The 16,815-nt window shown below is 45.9% G+C and overlaps 1 protein-coding gene across 1 annotated transcript in view; it reads left to right on the top strand.

The window, feature by feature from the left end:
• Nucleotides 1-16,815, top strand: part of LOC141141074 (vomeronasal type-2 receptor 26-like) — a 138,619-nt gene that overhangs the window by 53,979 nt on the left and 67,825 nt on the right. Inside the window, exon 2 of the mRNA XM_073628807.1 lies at nt 5,525-5,816. Within this exon, the coding sequence (XP_073484908.1) occupies nt 5,525-5,816 (292 nt within the window). The remainder of the gene's footprint in view (nt 1-5,524; nt 5,817-16,815) is intronic.

Raw genomic sequence — 16,815 nt, 5'->3', positions numbered from 1 at the left:
GTGCAAAAATGCAAAAAACAAAATACAGAATAGTTCAAGTGGATAAATATAGCAATAAAAAAGTTCATAGGAAGTGGTTATGTTGTAGCATACAAATATGGTGATGGCTGTATTCCCCTCTGCTTCTGACAGGCACCTATTAAAAATAGAAGGGATTTTTCCACCTAGGATAAAAACAAGTTAAAAGTGCATAAAAACAGAAGGAGCGGCGTCCGAGACGCCTCCTTACGTGACTTCCGGTAAAGTCTGCTCTCTGCCACACCCTACGCGTTACGCCACCGCTCGTGACTTCAACTGGGGACTATGAGACCAAGATCAACTTGTACCAGAGTGATGGGAAGAGAAGAGTATGGAGAAGGAAAGGAACTGCTCATGATCCAAAGCATACCACCTCATCAGTGAAGCATGGTGGTGGTAGTGTCATGGCGTGGGCACGTATGGCTGCCAATGGAACTGGTTCTCTTGTATTTATTGATGATGTGACTGCTGACAAAAGCAGCAGGATGAATTCTGAAGTGTTTCGGGCAATATTATCTGCTCATATTCAGCAAAATGCTTCAGAACTCATTGGACAGCGCTTCACAGAGCAGATGGACAATGACCCGAAGCATACTGCGAAAACAACCAAAGAGTTTTTTAAGGGAACGAAGTGGAATGTTATGCAATGGCCAAGTCAATAACTTGACCTGAATCCAACTGAGCATGCATTTCATTTGCTGAAGACAAAACTGAAGGGAAAATGCCCCAAGAACAAGCAGGAACTGAAGACAGTTGCAGTAGAGGCCTGGCAGAGCATCCCCAGGGATGAAACCCAGCGTCTGGTGATGTCTATGTGTTCCAGACTTTAGGCTGTATTTGACTGCAAAGGATTTGCAACCAAGTATTAAAAGTGAAAGTTTGATGGATGATTGTTAATCTGTCCCATACTTTTGGTCCCTTAAAAAGTGTGAGGCACATATACAAGCTGATGTAATTCTTACACCGTTCACCTGATGTGGATGTAAATACCCTCAAATTATTTGTGGTGGTGTATAGAGCCATAAAGATTAGAATTGTGTTGATGTCCCAATATTTATGGACCTGACTGTATGTGGTTTTAATATTGCCATATTCTCCATAATGCTCTTCACTAATAAAATTTGCATTTTTTTTCAACTTTGCCTCCGTAAAGTCATCCATCTAGTTTAAAGTCCCACTTTTCTTTTTTTTTTTTTTGCACTGGGTCTTGAGGATGGATCACTGGCCAGAGCTTGCACAGTATGCAATTGAACTACTGGCCTATCCTGCATCCAGCATTCTTTTGGAACGCACATTCAGTGCTGCTGGAGGCTTTGTAACCAATCACAGGGTGCGCCTGTCCACCGAATCGGTCAATCGTCTTGGATCACCAACTACCAAGCACCTGATGCTCATGTATCCGAATATTTTTTTTTTTTTAATGTGAGATCCCTTATGTATCATGTATCCGAATATTTTTTTTTTTTTAATGTGAGATCCCTTATCCTGTTATGCTGAGTGACAATCCTCTTCCTCCTCAATTTTCATGCTGATAGCTTGTAAGAACATTTTTGGTTCTGGGTACTGCCACCAGTGGCTAAGGCCCATTTTTTCTGCCCCTGTTTAACAGGGGCGTGTAATTACAATTTTTGATGCAATACTTTGCAGCAGGGCTCATTCTTGCGCTCCAACTAGAGCATCTGTGAGGGGTTGCAGTGTTGTGGCACCAGCACCAGTGCCTAAGGCCCAATTTTTCAGCCCCTGTTTAACAGGGGCGTGTAATTACAATTTTTAATGCAATATTTTACAGGAGGGCTCATTCCTGCGCTCCAACTAGAGTATCTGTGAGGGGTTGCAGTGTTGTGGCACCAGTGCCTAAGGCTGATTTTTTCTGCCCCTGTTCAACAGGTGTATGTAATTACAATTCTTGATATAATATTTCACAGCAGGGCCCGTTCCAGTGCCCACCAAGAGTAACTGTGAGGACTTACATTGCTGTTGCACCAGCATCACCACCACCACCAAAGGCCCAATTTTTCTACCACTGTTCAACAATGGCATGTAATTACAATTCAGGGCCCGTTCCTGCTCCCACCAAGAGTAACTGTGAGGGCTTACAGTGTTGTGGCAACACCAACACCTAAGGCCCCAATTTCTGCTGAGTATATAGGGCAGGCCCCTACTTTCAAACATCCAACTTACTCCTACTTGCAAATGGAAGGAGACAACAGGAAGTGAGATGAAATCTAGCCCTAGGAAGGGAAATTCTCTCCTGTAAGAGTTAATATGGGAAAAACTTTTCTCCTCTCCACTGATGCTTTATCACCAATCCTTGTTTCACTAAAAACCCCAAATTTTCAAAAAACATTTGTCATTGGGACAGAAAGTGAGGTGAAATCTTCTGAAGAGGTGCACAGACAGCAAAACAAATGTTACAGGGGTGATAACCCTTCCCTATGTTTTCCTAAAAGCTTAAAAATAGATTTTTTGGCTGGAGCTACACTTTAAAAATGTACCAGTTCAAAATTACAAACAGATTCTACTTAACAACAAACCTACAGTCCCTGTCTTGTTTGCACCACCTGTATACTGCTGTTCAGAGTATATAGGGCCTGGGGGTCCCACACCTTTCCTTTTTTTTAATTTGGGTGCAGGGTTCCCCTTAATATCCATACAAGACCCAAAGGGCCTGGTAATGGACTGGGGGGTACCCATGCCATTTGTTTCACTGATTTTGACCCGGCATTACATTAAAGCTGCAAGCTTTAAATGACTTTTATTCCTTTACAAATGTCATTTTGTGAAGGGACTGTTCTAAGCACGGGAAACACGCGCCAGTTTACAGGCATACTATAGACACCCCCCAGGTACGATATTTAAAGGAATAGTTCACTTTTTTTTTTTCACTTTAAGCATCATTAAAATTACTGCTCCCGAAAAAACGTCCGTTTTCAAAACTTTTTTTTGCATTGATGCATGTCCCCTCGGGACTTGGGTCCCCAAACCCTTTTTAGGAGAATAATTTGCATATTAGCCTTTAAAATTAGAACTTTTGATTTCAAACGTTCGAGTCCCATAGACTTTAATGGGGTTCTAAAGTTTGCGTGAACTTTCGGTCCGTTCGCAGGTTCTGGTGCGAACCAAACGGGGGGTGTTCGGCTCATCCCTAGTTATGAGGAAAGGTTGCGAGCACTGAACTTATTCTCTGTGGAGCAGAGACGCTTGAGAGGGGATAAGATTTCAATATACAAATACCATACTGATGACCCCACAATAGGGATAAAACTTTTCCGCAGAAGAGAGTTTAACAAGACTCATGGCCACTCATTAAAATTAGAGGAAAAGAGGTTTAACCTTAAACTACATAGAGGGTTCTTTACTGTAAGAGCAGCAAGGATGTGGAATTCCCTTCCACAGGTGGTGGTCTCAGAGGGGGGCATTGATAGTTTCAAGAAACTATTAGATAAGCACCTGAACAATCGCAACATACAGGGATATACAATGTAATACTGACATATAATCAAACACATAGGTTGGACTTGATGGACTTGTGTCTTTTTTCAACCTCACCTACTATGTAACTATGTAACCCATTTGAGTCTCGCATGGATTTTAAAAGGGTACTTCACAAAAAAAAATAAATAAAAAAAAAAAGTTCCCCATAAAACCACCCGAAATCTGGAAGCCCCCTTTAACAAGGAGTCCCACCCCCCAGGCGAATGAGTATGGGATACATTGAACCTCTACTCATTTACCAAAAAAGTGTCAAAAATTTAAAAAAAAACAGTGGACGGTTTATTAAAAATGTAAAAAAAAAATGTCCCCCGATGTACAACCATCGTCAATCACGACGATTGACAAGATCCCCCTACCCCAAAGCACCCCCCCATGTTAAGGGCATGTTGCCTGATATGGTTCAGGGGGGGCTGCTCGCTCATCCCCCCCCTTTCCTGAGCTGCCCGGCTGCATGCTCAGATAAGGTTCTGGATTTGGGGGGAGACCCCACGCCATTTTTTTTTCATTTTGGCGTGGGATTCTCCTTAAAATCCATACCAGACCCGAAGGGCCTGATATGAATTGGGGGGACCTCCACGCCATTTTATTTTTTTTTTTTTACGTTTTTGTATTGCCAGCATTGTTATGTTTACATTTCAGCTGTCAGTGGGAAAGCCCGCTGACAGCTGATGAGTCATTGTTTGTTAAGGAGAGGAAGACGCTCACAGGCCAATAAAAGAGGGCAAGCATGCTCTGTGTCTACAGCCAACAGTGCTGGTCATGGACATGGTGCATCCTCTGCAGGTGGCCGTGGGGCATGCTTGTCCTATTTCTCAGCTGCTGGCCATGTTATTGAGCCAGAACAGTCCTCATCCTCCTCATCCTTTGTCACCCAGGCTCAAAGCAGTTTGCCTTCCTATGCAGCTGCCAAAGCAGCCTATTCCACCGACTCTTTGTCCACAGTCAATCCTTAGATAGCCCTATACGATGTACCCCATACTCATTCACATAGGGTGGGGGGCCAGGATCTGGGGGCCCCCTTATTAAAGGTACTATAACCCCTGTTATAACCTCCTATTTTAAACTCTGGTTTTTAACTCACCACTTAGACCAATTCCACTAACTCTGTTTTTTATCTCACCACTTAGACCAGTTCCACTAACTCTGGTTCTTAACTCATCACTTAGACCAGCTCCACTTGGACAGAGTTCTAGCAAGCTCAAAGATGAGCAGGCTCACAATGAGTTCTACAGAAGGTTATATAGGGCTCAAGCACCTGTGACCAATTAACCACTCCCCTTAATTAGTAGGCTGAAGGAAGCAAAGAAAAAAGAGCTGTTTAAAAAGTGTCAGAGAAAGGTGTTAAAAAGCTACAAGGAAAAGCCCCAAAAATAACCTAAGAATGCAACCCAGCAATCAGCAGCAGTCAAAAAGCAAGACTTGTTCACTCTCCACTCAAGGTCCCCACTGTTTGGCTTCCAACCAGCAGTCTGGTTCACTTTAACGCCTTCCCGCCCAGCCTATTGTAAAATGATGGTCAGATGGGAGCACTGTTGTTCTGGGAGGACGTCATATGACAACCTCCCAGGATTGCGCCTCGCCTTGCATTTACCTCCCTTTCTTTAACCCTCTTGCCTATTAGAACAGAAAGTGAGCATTTTCAATTTAACTGGTTTCAATGAAGTTCACCGAACACCTGTTGAAGTGAACATTGGCAGTTTGGCTGATCACTACCTGCCAGACTTATGCAGAATATACCAAAACAGTCCACAAGTAGGTGTTCTGGATCTTTAAAGGCCACATGATTGGTTTAAACATTCAGTGGTGAGACTTTAATTTACAGACCTGCTTTGTGAAACTTAGCATTAACTCAACATTGTTTCTACTGTTTTATTCATTCCCCAGAAAGCATTGCCCAAAAGCTTTTCCCTCTGTATTTAATGCTGATGACATGTATAAATATTTTCAAAACATTTGACATATCTGTATAGAAATTGTTAATGTACTGTTTTGGAAAAAAATCTTTTTGTAGCCCGTCTTTCTGGTATTACTTGAACCTCCTAGCTTTCCTTCACGCAATTGATAATATTAACCAGGATCCAGATATCTTACCCAATATCACTCTAGGCTTCCATCTATTTGATTCATGGTTGGAACCCAGGAAGGGTGCACAGAGTGTTCTGCAGATCTTATCTGGATCAAATTGGACATTTCCTAATTATTCCTGTAAAGGACAAGGCAAGCTGGCTGGTGTTATTGGAGATCACTATTCATCCACTACAATCCCAATCGCTCAAATCCTTGGACTGTACAGATACACACAGGTGAGTGAAAAGTACTTGTTTATTTGTAATAATATTATAATATAGTCAACAGAGAAAACAATATACATTTTACAAAAACATGACAGTCTATGAAAGTTAAAGTGTAACAATTAAAGTTTTTGTAAATGAAAAGTCAGTCAAACAAATGAAGACACACCTAGCACAATCACTAAGGATTTTGTCCCATTTTCCATTAGGCTTCATGCACACCAGGAGTTAAAAAGAATGCTGGAAAAACACTGGACCAAAAACACTAAAGCAGGCTGTTTTAACAATTTTAAAAATGGCAACAATGGGGACAAGGCCCCCTTCCCACAACTCTGGTCAGTGATTGTTGGGGTCTGTGGACGAGAGGCTTATCGGAATCTGGAACCCCACTTTAACAAGGGGCCCCCAGATCCAGCCCCTCCATATGGATGAGTATGGGGTACATAGCACCCCTACTCGTTCACCAAAAAAAAAGCATTGTGTAAATAAAGACAGGAGGCAACTTTTGACAAGTGTGTTATTAAAAAAAAAAAAATTGTACCCCTGAGTAGATCCAACGTTAATTATGATGAATGCCAGTTAACCCGAAATAAAAAAAGGTCTGCACCCGATGAAGGCTCCAGCCAAATGACAGCTTCACCACCTCCCGCCGCTAATTACATTAAAAGGTGGGAACACCCGATTATGTCACTGGGTGACCCCACCCCTTGTGATGTCATTGGCCCAGCATGTCCCAGTCTATGATGTCACAAGGATGCGGGGCCATACGTTGACGTCACCAAAGCACCTTGTCCCCATGTTGGTGGGGACAAGGGCCTCTTCCCCACAACCCTGGCCAGTGATTGTGGAGATCTGTGGGTGGGGGGCTTATCAGAATCTGGAAGCCCTCTTTAACAAAGGGGCCCCAGATCCTGGTCCCCCCTTTGTGAATGAGAATAGCACCCCTACCCATTCACCAAAAAAAAGTGTTGTGTAAATAAACACAGGAGGCAGTTTTTGGCAAGCCCTTTATTAAAAAAAAAATTAAACTGTCCCCAGGAGTAGATCCATTGTCAATTATGATGAATGGTGGCTGCTGACCTGAAAAAAAAAAGCCAGCAGCCGACAAAGGCTTCCAAAAACTGACAGCTCCTCCATTAAAAAAATTAAAAGGCAGGGCCACCCAATGATATCACTAGGTGACTCCGCCCCATGTGATGTCATCTGCCCAGCATGCACTATTCAATGATATCACCAGGTGGCTGGGCCATACAGTGACATCACTAAAATACCTTGTCCTCATGTTGATGGGTACAAAGGGTTTGCAGGCAGAGGGCTTATCATAATCTCGAAGCCCCCTTCAACAAGGGGGCCCCCAGATCCTGTCCCACCATGGGTATATAGTAAAAAATGATGTCACAAGAGGGGCTATATAGTGACATCACCGGGTGCCCCTTCCTTTTAGTTTATTAGAGGTGGGAGGTGGCAGAGCTATCAGATGACAGGAGCCTTCATCGCGTGAGGACCTTTTTTTGGGGGGGGTCAGCAACTGGTGTTCATCGTGATTGATGATGGATCTACACTGGGGGACATTGTGTTTGTTTTTTAATAAAGAACTTGTCAAAAACTGTGTGTTCTGTGTGTAACCCATACTCATTCACATAGGGGGGCTGGATCTAGGGGCCCTCTTGTTAATGGGGTTACCAGATCTCGATAATTCCCCCCCGCACCCCCACAACCACTGGGCCAGGGCTGTGGGGAAAAGGCTCTTGTCCTCATCAACATGGAGACTAGGTGCTTTGGAGGGGAGCCCTCTACCCCAAAGCACCCCCCCATGTTGAGGGAATGTGGCCTGGTATGGTTCAGGAGGGAGGACGCTTGCGCACCCCCTCCCCTTTCCTGGTCTGCCAAGCTGTATGCTTGGATAAGGGTTTGGTATAGATTTTAAGGGGGGCCCCACGCTGTTTTTTTTTTCATTTTGGTGTGGGATTCCCCTTCAAATCCATACCACACCTGAAGTGCCTGGTATGAAATGGGAGGGACTCTCGCTCTGTTTTTATTTTTAATTTTTTTATTGGCATTGTTTTTTTTACATTCAGCTGTTAGCAGGGAACATCAGAATCATAAAGTAGGCTTCAACTAGGCTTTAAGCAAAATGAATACAAAGCTGTGCTAGAGTTTGTAACTATAGATATAAATTACATCTTTAAGTATAAATTAGGGATGAGCTTCGTGTTCGAGTCGAACCCATGTTCGACTCGAACATCGGCTGTTCGATCGTTCGCCGAATTGCGAACGTTATGGGCAGTTCGCGCTAAATTCGTGTGGCGCGTCACGGCCCATAATTCACTGCGGCATCGCAGTGCATTGCTGGCTGATGATTGGCCAAGCATGCACTATGACCCGCATGCTTGGCCAATCACAGCGCCGTCAGTAGAGAGAGCTGTAATTGGCCAAAGCCAGGGTGGCTTTGGCCAATTATGGCTCAGGGGATTTAGTACACACCCCACACTATATAAGGCCGCCTGCACGGCGGCCCTGTGTAGTGTGTGTTCCGGTGTGCTGAGAGATAGAGAGAGAGAGAGACAGTGTCATTTGATTTGAGTTAGATAGATTAGGCAGAACAGTCAGTCAGTTAGCTGCACTTACAGTGTATTGTGTATATATATGCATCCCAGGTGTTGCATATATATATATACACTGTATTCAGTTTAGCTAGATCCGTTCCTGTTATCTTCTATCTAGACTATTTACATTTAATGCAGTGCGTCCTGCTCACAGTGTTCAGCTAGATCCGTTCCTGCTATTTACATTTAGTGCAGTGCGTCCTGCTCACAGTGTTCAGCTAGATCCGTTCCTGTTATCTTCTAGACTATTTACATTTAGTGCAGTGCGTCCTGCTCACAGTGTTCAGCTAGATCCGTTCCTGCAATTTACATTTAGTGCAGTGCGTCCTGCTCACAGTGTTCAGCTAGATCCGTTCCTGCTATTTACATTTAGTGCAGTGCGTCCTGCTCACAGTGTTCAGCTAGATCCGTTCCTGTTATCTTCTAGACTATTTACATTTAGTGCAGTGCGTCCTGCTCACAGTGTTCAGCTAGATCCGTTCCTGCAATTTACATTTAGTGCAGTGCGTCCTGCTCACAGTGTTCAGCTAGATCCGTTCCTGCTATTTACATTTAGTGCAGTGCGTCCTGCTCACAGTGTTCAGCTAGATCCGTTCCTGTTATCTTCTAGACTATTTACATTTAGTGCAGTGCGTCCTGCTCACAGTGTTCAGCTAGATCCGTTCCTGCAATTTACATTTAGTGCAGTGCGTCCTGCTCACAGTGTTCAGCTAGATCCGTTCCTGCTATTTACATTTAGTGCAGTGCGTCCTGCTCACAGTGTTCAGCTAGATCCGTTCCTGCTATTTACATTTAGTGCAGTGCGTCCTGCTCACAGTGTTCAGCTAGATCCGTTCCTGTTATTTACATTTAGTGCAGTGCGTCCTGCTCACAGTGTTCAGCTAGATCCGTTCCTGCTATTTACATTTAGTGCAGTGCGTCCTGCTCACAGTGTTCAGCTAGATCCGTTCCTGCTATTTACATTTAGTGCAGTGCGTCCTGCTCACAGTGTTCAGCTAGATCCGTTCCTGCTATTTACATTTAGTGCAGTGCGTCCTGCTCACAGTGTTCAGCTAGATCCGTTCCTGTTATCTTCTAGACTATTTACATTTAGTGCAGTGCGTCCTGCTCACAGTGTTCAGCTAGATCCGTTCCTGTTATCTTCTAGACTATTTACATTTAGTGCAGTGCGTCCTGCTCACAGTGTTCAGCTAGATCCGTTCCTGTTATCTTCTAGACTATTTACATTTAGTGCAGTGCGTCCTGCTCACAGTGTTCAGCTAGATCCGTTCCTGTTAAATTCCTACTGACAGGCAGGCTTGTCTGGTTACAGTATATAAAGCTACCTGAAGAAAATTACAGGTGTTCTATTTGATCCTATTAGTACCACGGTCAGGCAGCTAGACTATTTACATTTAGTACAGTGCGTCCTGCTCACAGTGTTCAGCTAGATCCGTTCCTGTTATCTTCCTACTGACAGGCAGGCTTGTCTGGTTACAGTATATAAAGCTACCTGAAGAAAATTACAGGTGTTCTATTTGATCCTATTAGTACCACGGTCAGGCAGCTAGACTATTTACATTTAGTACAGTGCGTCCTGCTCACAGTGTACAGCTAGATCCGTTCCTGTTATCTTCCTACTGACAGGCAGGCTTGTCTGGTTACAGTATATAAAGCTACCTGAAGAAAATTACAGGTGTTCTATTTGATCCTATTAGTACCACGGTCAGGCAGCTAGACTATTTACATTTAGTACAGTGCGTCCTGCTCACAGTGTTCAGCTAGATCCGTTCCTGTTATCTTCCTACTGACAGGCAGGCTTGTCTGGTTACAGTATATAAAGCTACTTGAAGAAAATTACAGGTGTTCTATCCCAGCTTAGTGCAGCTACAGGCCATTAGTATGTCTGGAAGGCCAAGAAGGAGAGGCAGACAGTCACAAGCCAATAAGAGAGGGCAAGCAGGCTCTGTGTCTAGTGCTGGTCGTGGAGACGGTGCATCCTCATCAGCACGTGGCCATGGGACACGCTTGGCCTTTTTTTCGGCAGCTGGCCGTGTTGAGCCGCAACATGCGGAAGACTTGGTCGAGTGGATGACCAAGCCCTCCTCATCCTCCTCATCCTCTCTCACCCATGCCCAGGGTGCTTTGTCTGGCAAAGCAGCGGCCTCTTCCCTCAGCTCAATGTCATCAGTGACTCCTTCCCTAGCTCCACCATGTCCTCATGAGGATTCCCTCGAACTGTTTGACCACAGTGTTGGGTACATGCTCCAGGAGGATGCCCAGCGTTTGGAAGGCTCTGATGACGATACTGAGCTCGATGAAGGCAGTAACATGAGCACGGACAGAGGGGGTGCCCAAGAAGGACAGCAATCTGGCAGTCATGCTCCCCCTGCTGCAGCATACTGCCAGGTTTGCTCCAGTGATGAGGAGGGAGGAGATGATGAGGTCACTGACTCAACGTGGGTGCCTGATAGGAGAGAGGAGGAGGAGGAGGAGGAGGAGGAGGCGGCGGCACATCACCAACGAGGCAGGATGCCCTCCAGGGGCCAGCCTAAGGGCAGCACATTGACTGCATCACACCCCAAAGCTCCACATGTGCAGGGCGCTGCAGTCTCTGCGCGTTATTCAAAAAGTTCTTTGGTGTGGGCCTTTTTTGAGACGAGTGCATCAGATCGCACCGCTGCTATTTGCAACATATGTCTCAAGCGTATCTCGCGTGGCCAAAACATCTCCCGCTTGGGTACCACATGCTTGACCAGACATATGTTGACCTGCCATGCAGTTCGTTGGCAAGCGTATCTAAAAGACCCACACCAAAGAACAAAGAGGATCTCTCCTTGCTCCTCATCAGCTGAGATTTCCAACCCCACTAGACCTTCAGTCCTCTCTGAGACCTGCAGTGAGAGGAATGAAGGTGTAGAATTAGGTGTGTCACAGCCAAGTACTTGTGGGCAATCTGCTTTTGGTACACCGACGTCAGATTGTACCAGGCAAATTTCCCTGCCCCAGCTGCTGCACCGCCGAAAGAAGTTTGCTCCCAGCTATCCACATGCCCAGCGGTTGAATGCTAGCTTGGCAAAATTGCTAGCACTTCAACTGCTGCCTTTTCAGTTGGTAGACTCTGCCCCCTTCGGTGAGTTTGTGGAATGTGCGGTTCCTCAGTGGCAGGTACCCAAACGCCACTTTTTCTCACGGAAGGCGATTCCGGCTCTCTACCGGCATGTGGAAGGCAATGTCCATGCCTCGCTGGACAGGGCGGTCAGCGGTAAGGTGCATATTACCGCTGACTCATGGTCCAGCAGGCATGGACAGGGACGTTACCTAAGTTTCACGGCGCATTGGGTGACTCTGCTGGCAGCTGGGAAGGATGCAGGACAAGGTGCAGTAGTGTTGGAGGTTGTTCCACCACCACGCCTCCAAAATGCTGATTGTGACACACCTCTCTCCTCCACCCCCTCCTCTTCTTCTTCCTCCATGGCCTCTTCCTCGGAACCAGCGGTGCTCTGTAGGCGTTCAAGGGGCTACGCAAGTACGCAGGCCAAAAGATGCCATGCGGTGCTTGAGCTGGTGTGCTTGGGGGACAGGAGCCACACTGGGGCAGAGGTTCTGTCAGCTCTGCAGGGGCAGGTTCAGAGGTGGTTGACGCCACGCCAACTTAAGGCAGGAATGGTGGTTTGCGACAATGGCACCAACCTCCTCTCTGCCCTCCGACAGGGACAAATGACCCATGTGCCCTGTTTGGCTCACGTCCTTAACTTGGTGGTGCAGCGGTTCTTGGGCAGGTACCCGGGCTTACAGGATGTCCTGAGGCAGGCCAGGAAAGTCTGTGTGCATTTCCGCCGGTCATATAATGCCAGTGCTCGGCTGACGGACCTCCAAAAGGAGTTTAACCTGCCCAAGAACCGCCTAATCTGTGACATGCCCACCAGGTGGAACTCAACGTTGGCCATGCTGCAGCGGCTGCACACGCAGCAGAGGGCCATCAGTGAGTACCTGTGTGACTATGGCACCAGGACAGGGTCAGGGGAGCTTGGTTTTTTTTCCCCACGCCAGTGGGCCATGATCAGGGATGCATGCACTGTCCTGTCACCATTCGAGGAGGCCACGAGGATGGTGAGCAGTGACAGTGCATGCATCAGTGACACTGTCCCCCTTGTCCACCTGTTGGAGCACACGCTGCGCGGAATAATGGACAGGGCACTTGAGGCAGAACAGAGGCAGGAAGAGGAGGACTTCCTTAGCTCTCAAGGCCCCCTTTATCCAGACAGTGTTCCTGCGTGCCCGCCGATCACACAGGAAGAGGACGAGGAGGAAGAGGAGGAGGAGGAAGATTGTGTCAGTATGGAGGTGGAGCCTGGCACTCAGCATCAGCAGCAGTCTTTAAGGGATCAGTCCCAAGAAACACATGGACTTGTACGTGGCTGGGAGGAGGTGGCTGCGGACCATGTCGTTCTTAGTGACCCAGAGGACTCCGGACCGAATGCCTCAGCAAACCTACGCTGCATGGCCTCCCTGATCCTGCAAAGCCTGCGTAAGGATCCTCGTATTCGTGGTATCAAGGAGAAGGACCAATACTGGCTGGCAACCCTCCTTGATCCACGTTACAAGGGTAAGGTTGCGGACCTTATCTTGCCATCGCAGAGGGAGCAGAGGATGAAACATCTTCGGGAGGCCTTGCAGAAAGGTCTGTGCAACGCGTTCCCAGAGACTGGGAGGTTACAAACTCCTGTTTCTGGACAACGTGTTGCTGAGGCTTCGGTCAGTCAAAGAAGGAGCGGTGGAGAAGGTGGCCGTCTGACCGATGCGTTCAGACAATTTTTTGGTCCGCAGCCCCAAGGTATGATTGGTTCCAGCAACCATCGCCAGCGTCTGTTTTACATGGTGCAGGAATACCTAGGGGCAAGATCAGACTTGGACACCTTTCCCACCGAAAATCCTCTGGGTTACTGGGTCTTGAGGATGGATCACTGGCCAGAGCTTGCACAGTATGCAATTGAGCTACTGGCCTGTCCTGCATCCAGCGTTCTTTCGGAACGCACATTCAGTGCTGCTGGAGGCGTGGTAACCGATCACAGGGTGCGTCTGTCCACCGACTCGGTCGATCGGCTGACCTTCATAAAAATGAATGAGTCTTGGATCACCACCAGCTACCAAGCACCTGATGCTGATGTAACCGAATAATTTTTTTTGAAATCTCAGATCCCTTCAAAGACTGCCTATGCTGATGCTGAGTGACTATCCCTGAGTAATTATCCTCTTCCTCCTCAATCATCACGCTGATAGCTTGTAAGAACATTTTTGGTTCTGGGCGCCACCACCAGTGCCTAAGGCACAATTTTTCAGCCCCTGTTTAACAGGGGCGTGTAATTACAATTTTTGATGTAATACTTTGCAGCAGGGCTCGTTCCTGCATTCCAACTAGAGTGTCTGTGAGGGGTTGCAGTGTTGTGGCACCAGCACCAGTGCCTAAGGCCCAATTTTTCTGCCCCTGTGTAACAGGGGCGTGTAATTACAATTTTTGATGCAATACTTTGCAGCAGGGCTCGTTCCTGCGTTCCAACTAGAGTGTCTGTGAGGGGTTGCAGTGTTGTGGCACCAGCACCAGTGCCTAAGGCCCAATTTTTCTGCCCCTGTCTAACAGGGGCGTGTAATTACAATTTTTGATGCAATACTTTGCAGCAGGGCTCGTTCCTGCGTTCCAACTAGAGTGTCTGTGAGGGGTTGCAGTGTTGTGGCACCAGCACCAGTGCCTAAGGCCTAATTTTTCAGCTCCTGTTCAACAGGGGCATGTAATTACAATTCTTGATCTAATATTTCACAGCAGGGCCCTGTGAGGGCTTACAGTGTTGTGGCCACAGCAACACCTAAGGCCCAAATTTCTGCTGAGTATATAGGGCAGGACCCTACTTTCAAACATCTAACTTACAAATGACTCCTACTTGCAAACGGAAGGAGACAACAGGAAGTGAGATGAAATCTACCCCTAGGAAGGGAAATTCTCTCCTGTAAGAGTTAATATGGGAAAACAATTTCTCCTTTCCACTGATGCTTTCCAATCCTTGTTCCACAAAAAAACCCAAATTTTCAAAAAACATTTTTCATTGGGACAAAAAAGTGAGGTGAAATCTTCTGAAGAGGAGGAAAGACAGCAAAACAAATGTCACAGGGGTGATAACCCTTCCCTATGTTTTCCAAAAAGCTTAGAAAAGATTTTTTGGCTGGAGCTAAACACGTTAAAAATGTTCAAAATTACAAACAGATTCTACTTAACAACAAACCTACAGTCCCTGTCTTGTTTGCACCGCCTGTATACTGCTGTTCAGAGTATATAGGGCCTGGTGGCCCCACACCTTTCCTTATTTTAATTTGGGTGCGGGGTTCCCCTTAATATCCATACAAGACCCAAAGGGCCTGGTAATGGACTGGGGGGTACCCATGCCGTTTGTCTCACTGATTTTCATCCATATTGCCATGCCCCGACATGACATTAAACCCGCAAGCAGTTTTAAATGAGATTTTTTCCTTTAAAAATGACATTTGGTGCAGGGACTGTTCTAAACATGGGAAACACGCGTCACTTTACAGGCATACTATAGACACCCCCCAGGTACGATATTTAAAGGAATATTTCACTTTTTTTTTTTTTACTTTAAGCATCATTAAAATCACTGCTCCCGAAAAAACGGCCGTTTTTAAAAGTTTTTTTTGCATTGATACATGTCCCCTGGGGTAGGACCCGGGTCCCCAAACCCTTTTTAGGACAATACCATGCAAATTAGCCTTTAAAATGAGCACTTTTGATTTCGAACGTTCGAGTCCCATAGACGTCAATGGGGTTCTAACGTTCGTGCGAACTTTCGGTCCGTTCGCGGGTTCTGGTGCGAACCGAACCGGGGGGTGTTCGGCTCATCCCTAGTATATATATATATATATATATATATATATATATATATATATATATATATATTTTAGAAGGCCAGTATGCTGGCCTGAATTTATGAGAGGAGCCCCTAGGGTATTTAAGCTGACCACTTCCCCTTCCTCTTTGTCAGTTCCAGTGCACGATAGTACATGTCACTGGGCTGTCTCTTCCCTGCTTACCTTGTGTTCGTAAGTCTCTCGCTCAATTACAAGTGGGTTGCGGCGTCTTCTTCAGCGATTCTAGCTTGCTGTTGCAGGTAGGGTTCAAACCTTTTTGTTCGTATGCAATGTTACCATTGGATATGTTTCCTATACCTGCAAACTTAGATTTACAGGCTCCCTCTGCCTTGCTTGTCATCCTATCTACAAACATACGATTCGTTTGTTCGTAGATCCAAGCCTCTGAGCCATTGTTGGTTGTTCTCCGATATCTCTTGAAACTGGCTTCATTTTCTCATAGGATTCACTGTCTATGGGGTTGCCGTCTCATCCATTTGGAGATCAGCATGTATTGTTTGCATGGGTTCTGTGTCTGATTGAGGTGGTAATTAGACCCACCTGGGGCCTTGTCTGCACTTTGATTAGCCTGGGGGGCTGGGTGGTTGGTATGTGTTCGGTTTTAGAAGTAAGGGGTGGTATACACGCTGCAACCGATTTGTATTGGATGCACTTCATACATCATACAACCGATTTGTATCAATGTCATCTCTTTACAACCAATTCGTATTGCATACCTGCTACAATCCGATTCAAACCTAGTCGCATCGGCGGCACAAGGGTTCACATCGGATGCATCCCGCTCACTGATTATTATTAGTCCCTGTTGTACACTACAAATGGTTCGTTGTTTATGTAATTTTCCACTGACTGTTTCGTATTGCTTTCATGTCATACGAATCACAGTCCGATTCAAGCCTAGTCGCCTCAGCGGCACAACGGTTCACATCGGTCTTATCCTGCACACCAATTTGTAGTGGTTCTTACCATACCCTATGATCCATTATTTATTTATTATATTTTTTTCACAGTTTTTTTTTTTTTTTTTATCACAGTCCACTCCGAACCTAGTTGCACAAGTGGCACAACGGTTCGCGTCGCGAGTATCCCACACACCAATACGTAACAGTCCCTATCACAAATCTACGATTCGTTACGTATGCCACTTTGCAGTTCCTTCCTACATATACAATTTCTGCTATCCTTTTTCTTTTCGCCTATCAGTAGGTGACCTTTCTTGCAATCGCTGCAAACTATGCATCTCATCATAACTCCTTGCAATCGCTGCAAAACACGCATCTCAGCATTTATCCATTTTTGCAATCACTGCAAAACATGAATCTCAGTATATACTCCTTGCAAACACACGCATCTCAGCATATACCGATTTGCAATCGCTGCAAACATGCATCTTAACATATACTTGCAATCGCTGCAAGCACACTCAGTGGTGCTCATACAGCCCACTTCATTTTTTAGTGGCACTTAATCGGTCACTTGTCTCCAGT

Source organism: Aquarana catesbeiana, linkage group LG01 (assembly GCF_042186555.1).
Source record: "Aquarana catesbeiana isolate 2022-GZ linkage group LG01, ASM4218655v1, whole genome shotgun sequence".
NCBI lineage: Eukaryota > Metazoa > Chordata > Amphibia > Anura > Ranidae > Aquarana > Aquarana catesbeiana.
Note: the sequence above shows the minus strand (reverse complement) of the source record. Positions and strands in the feature narration are given on the sequence as shown.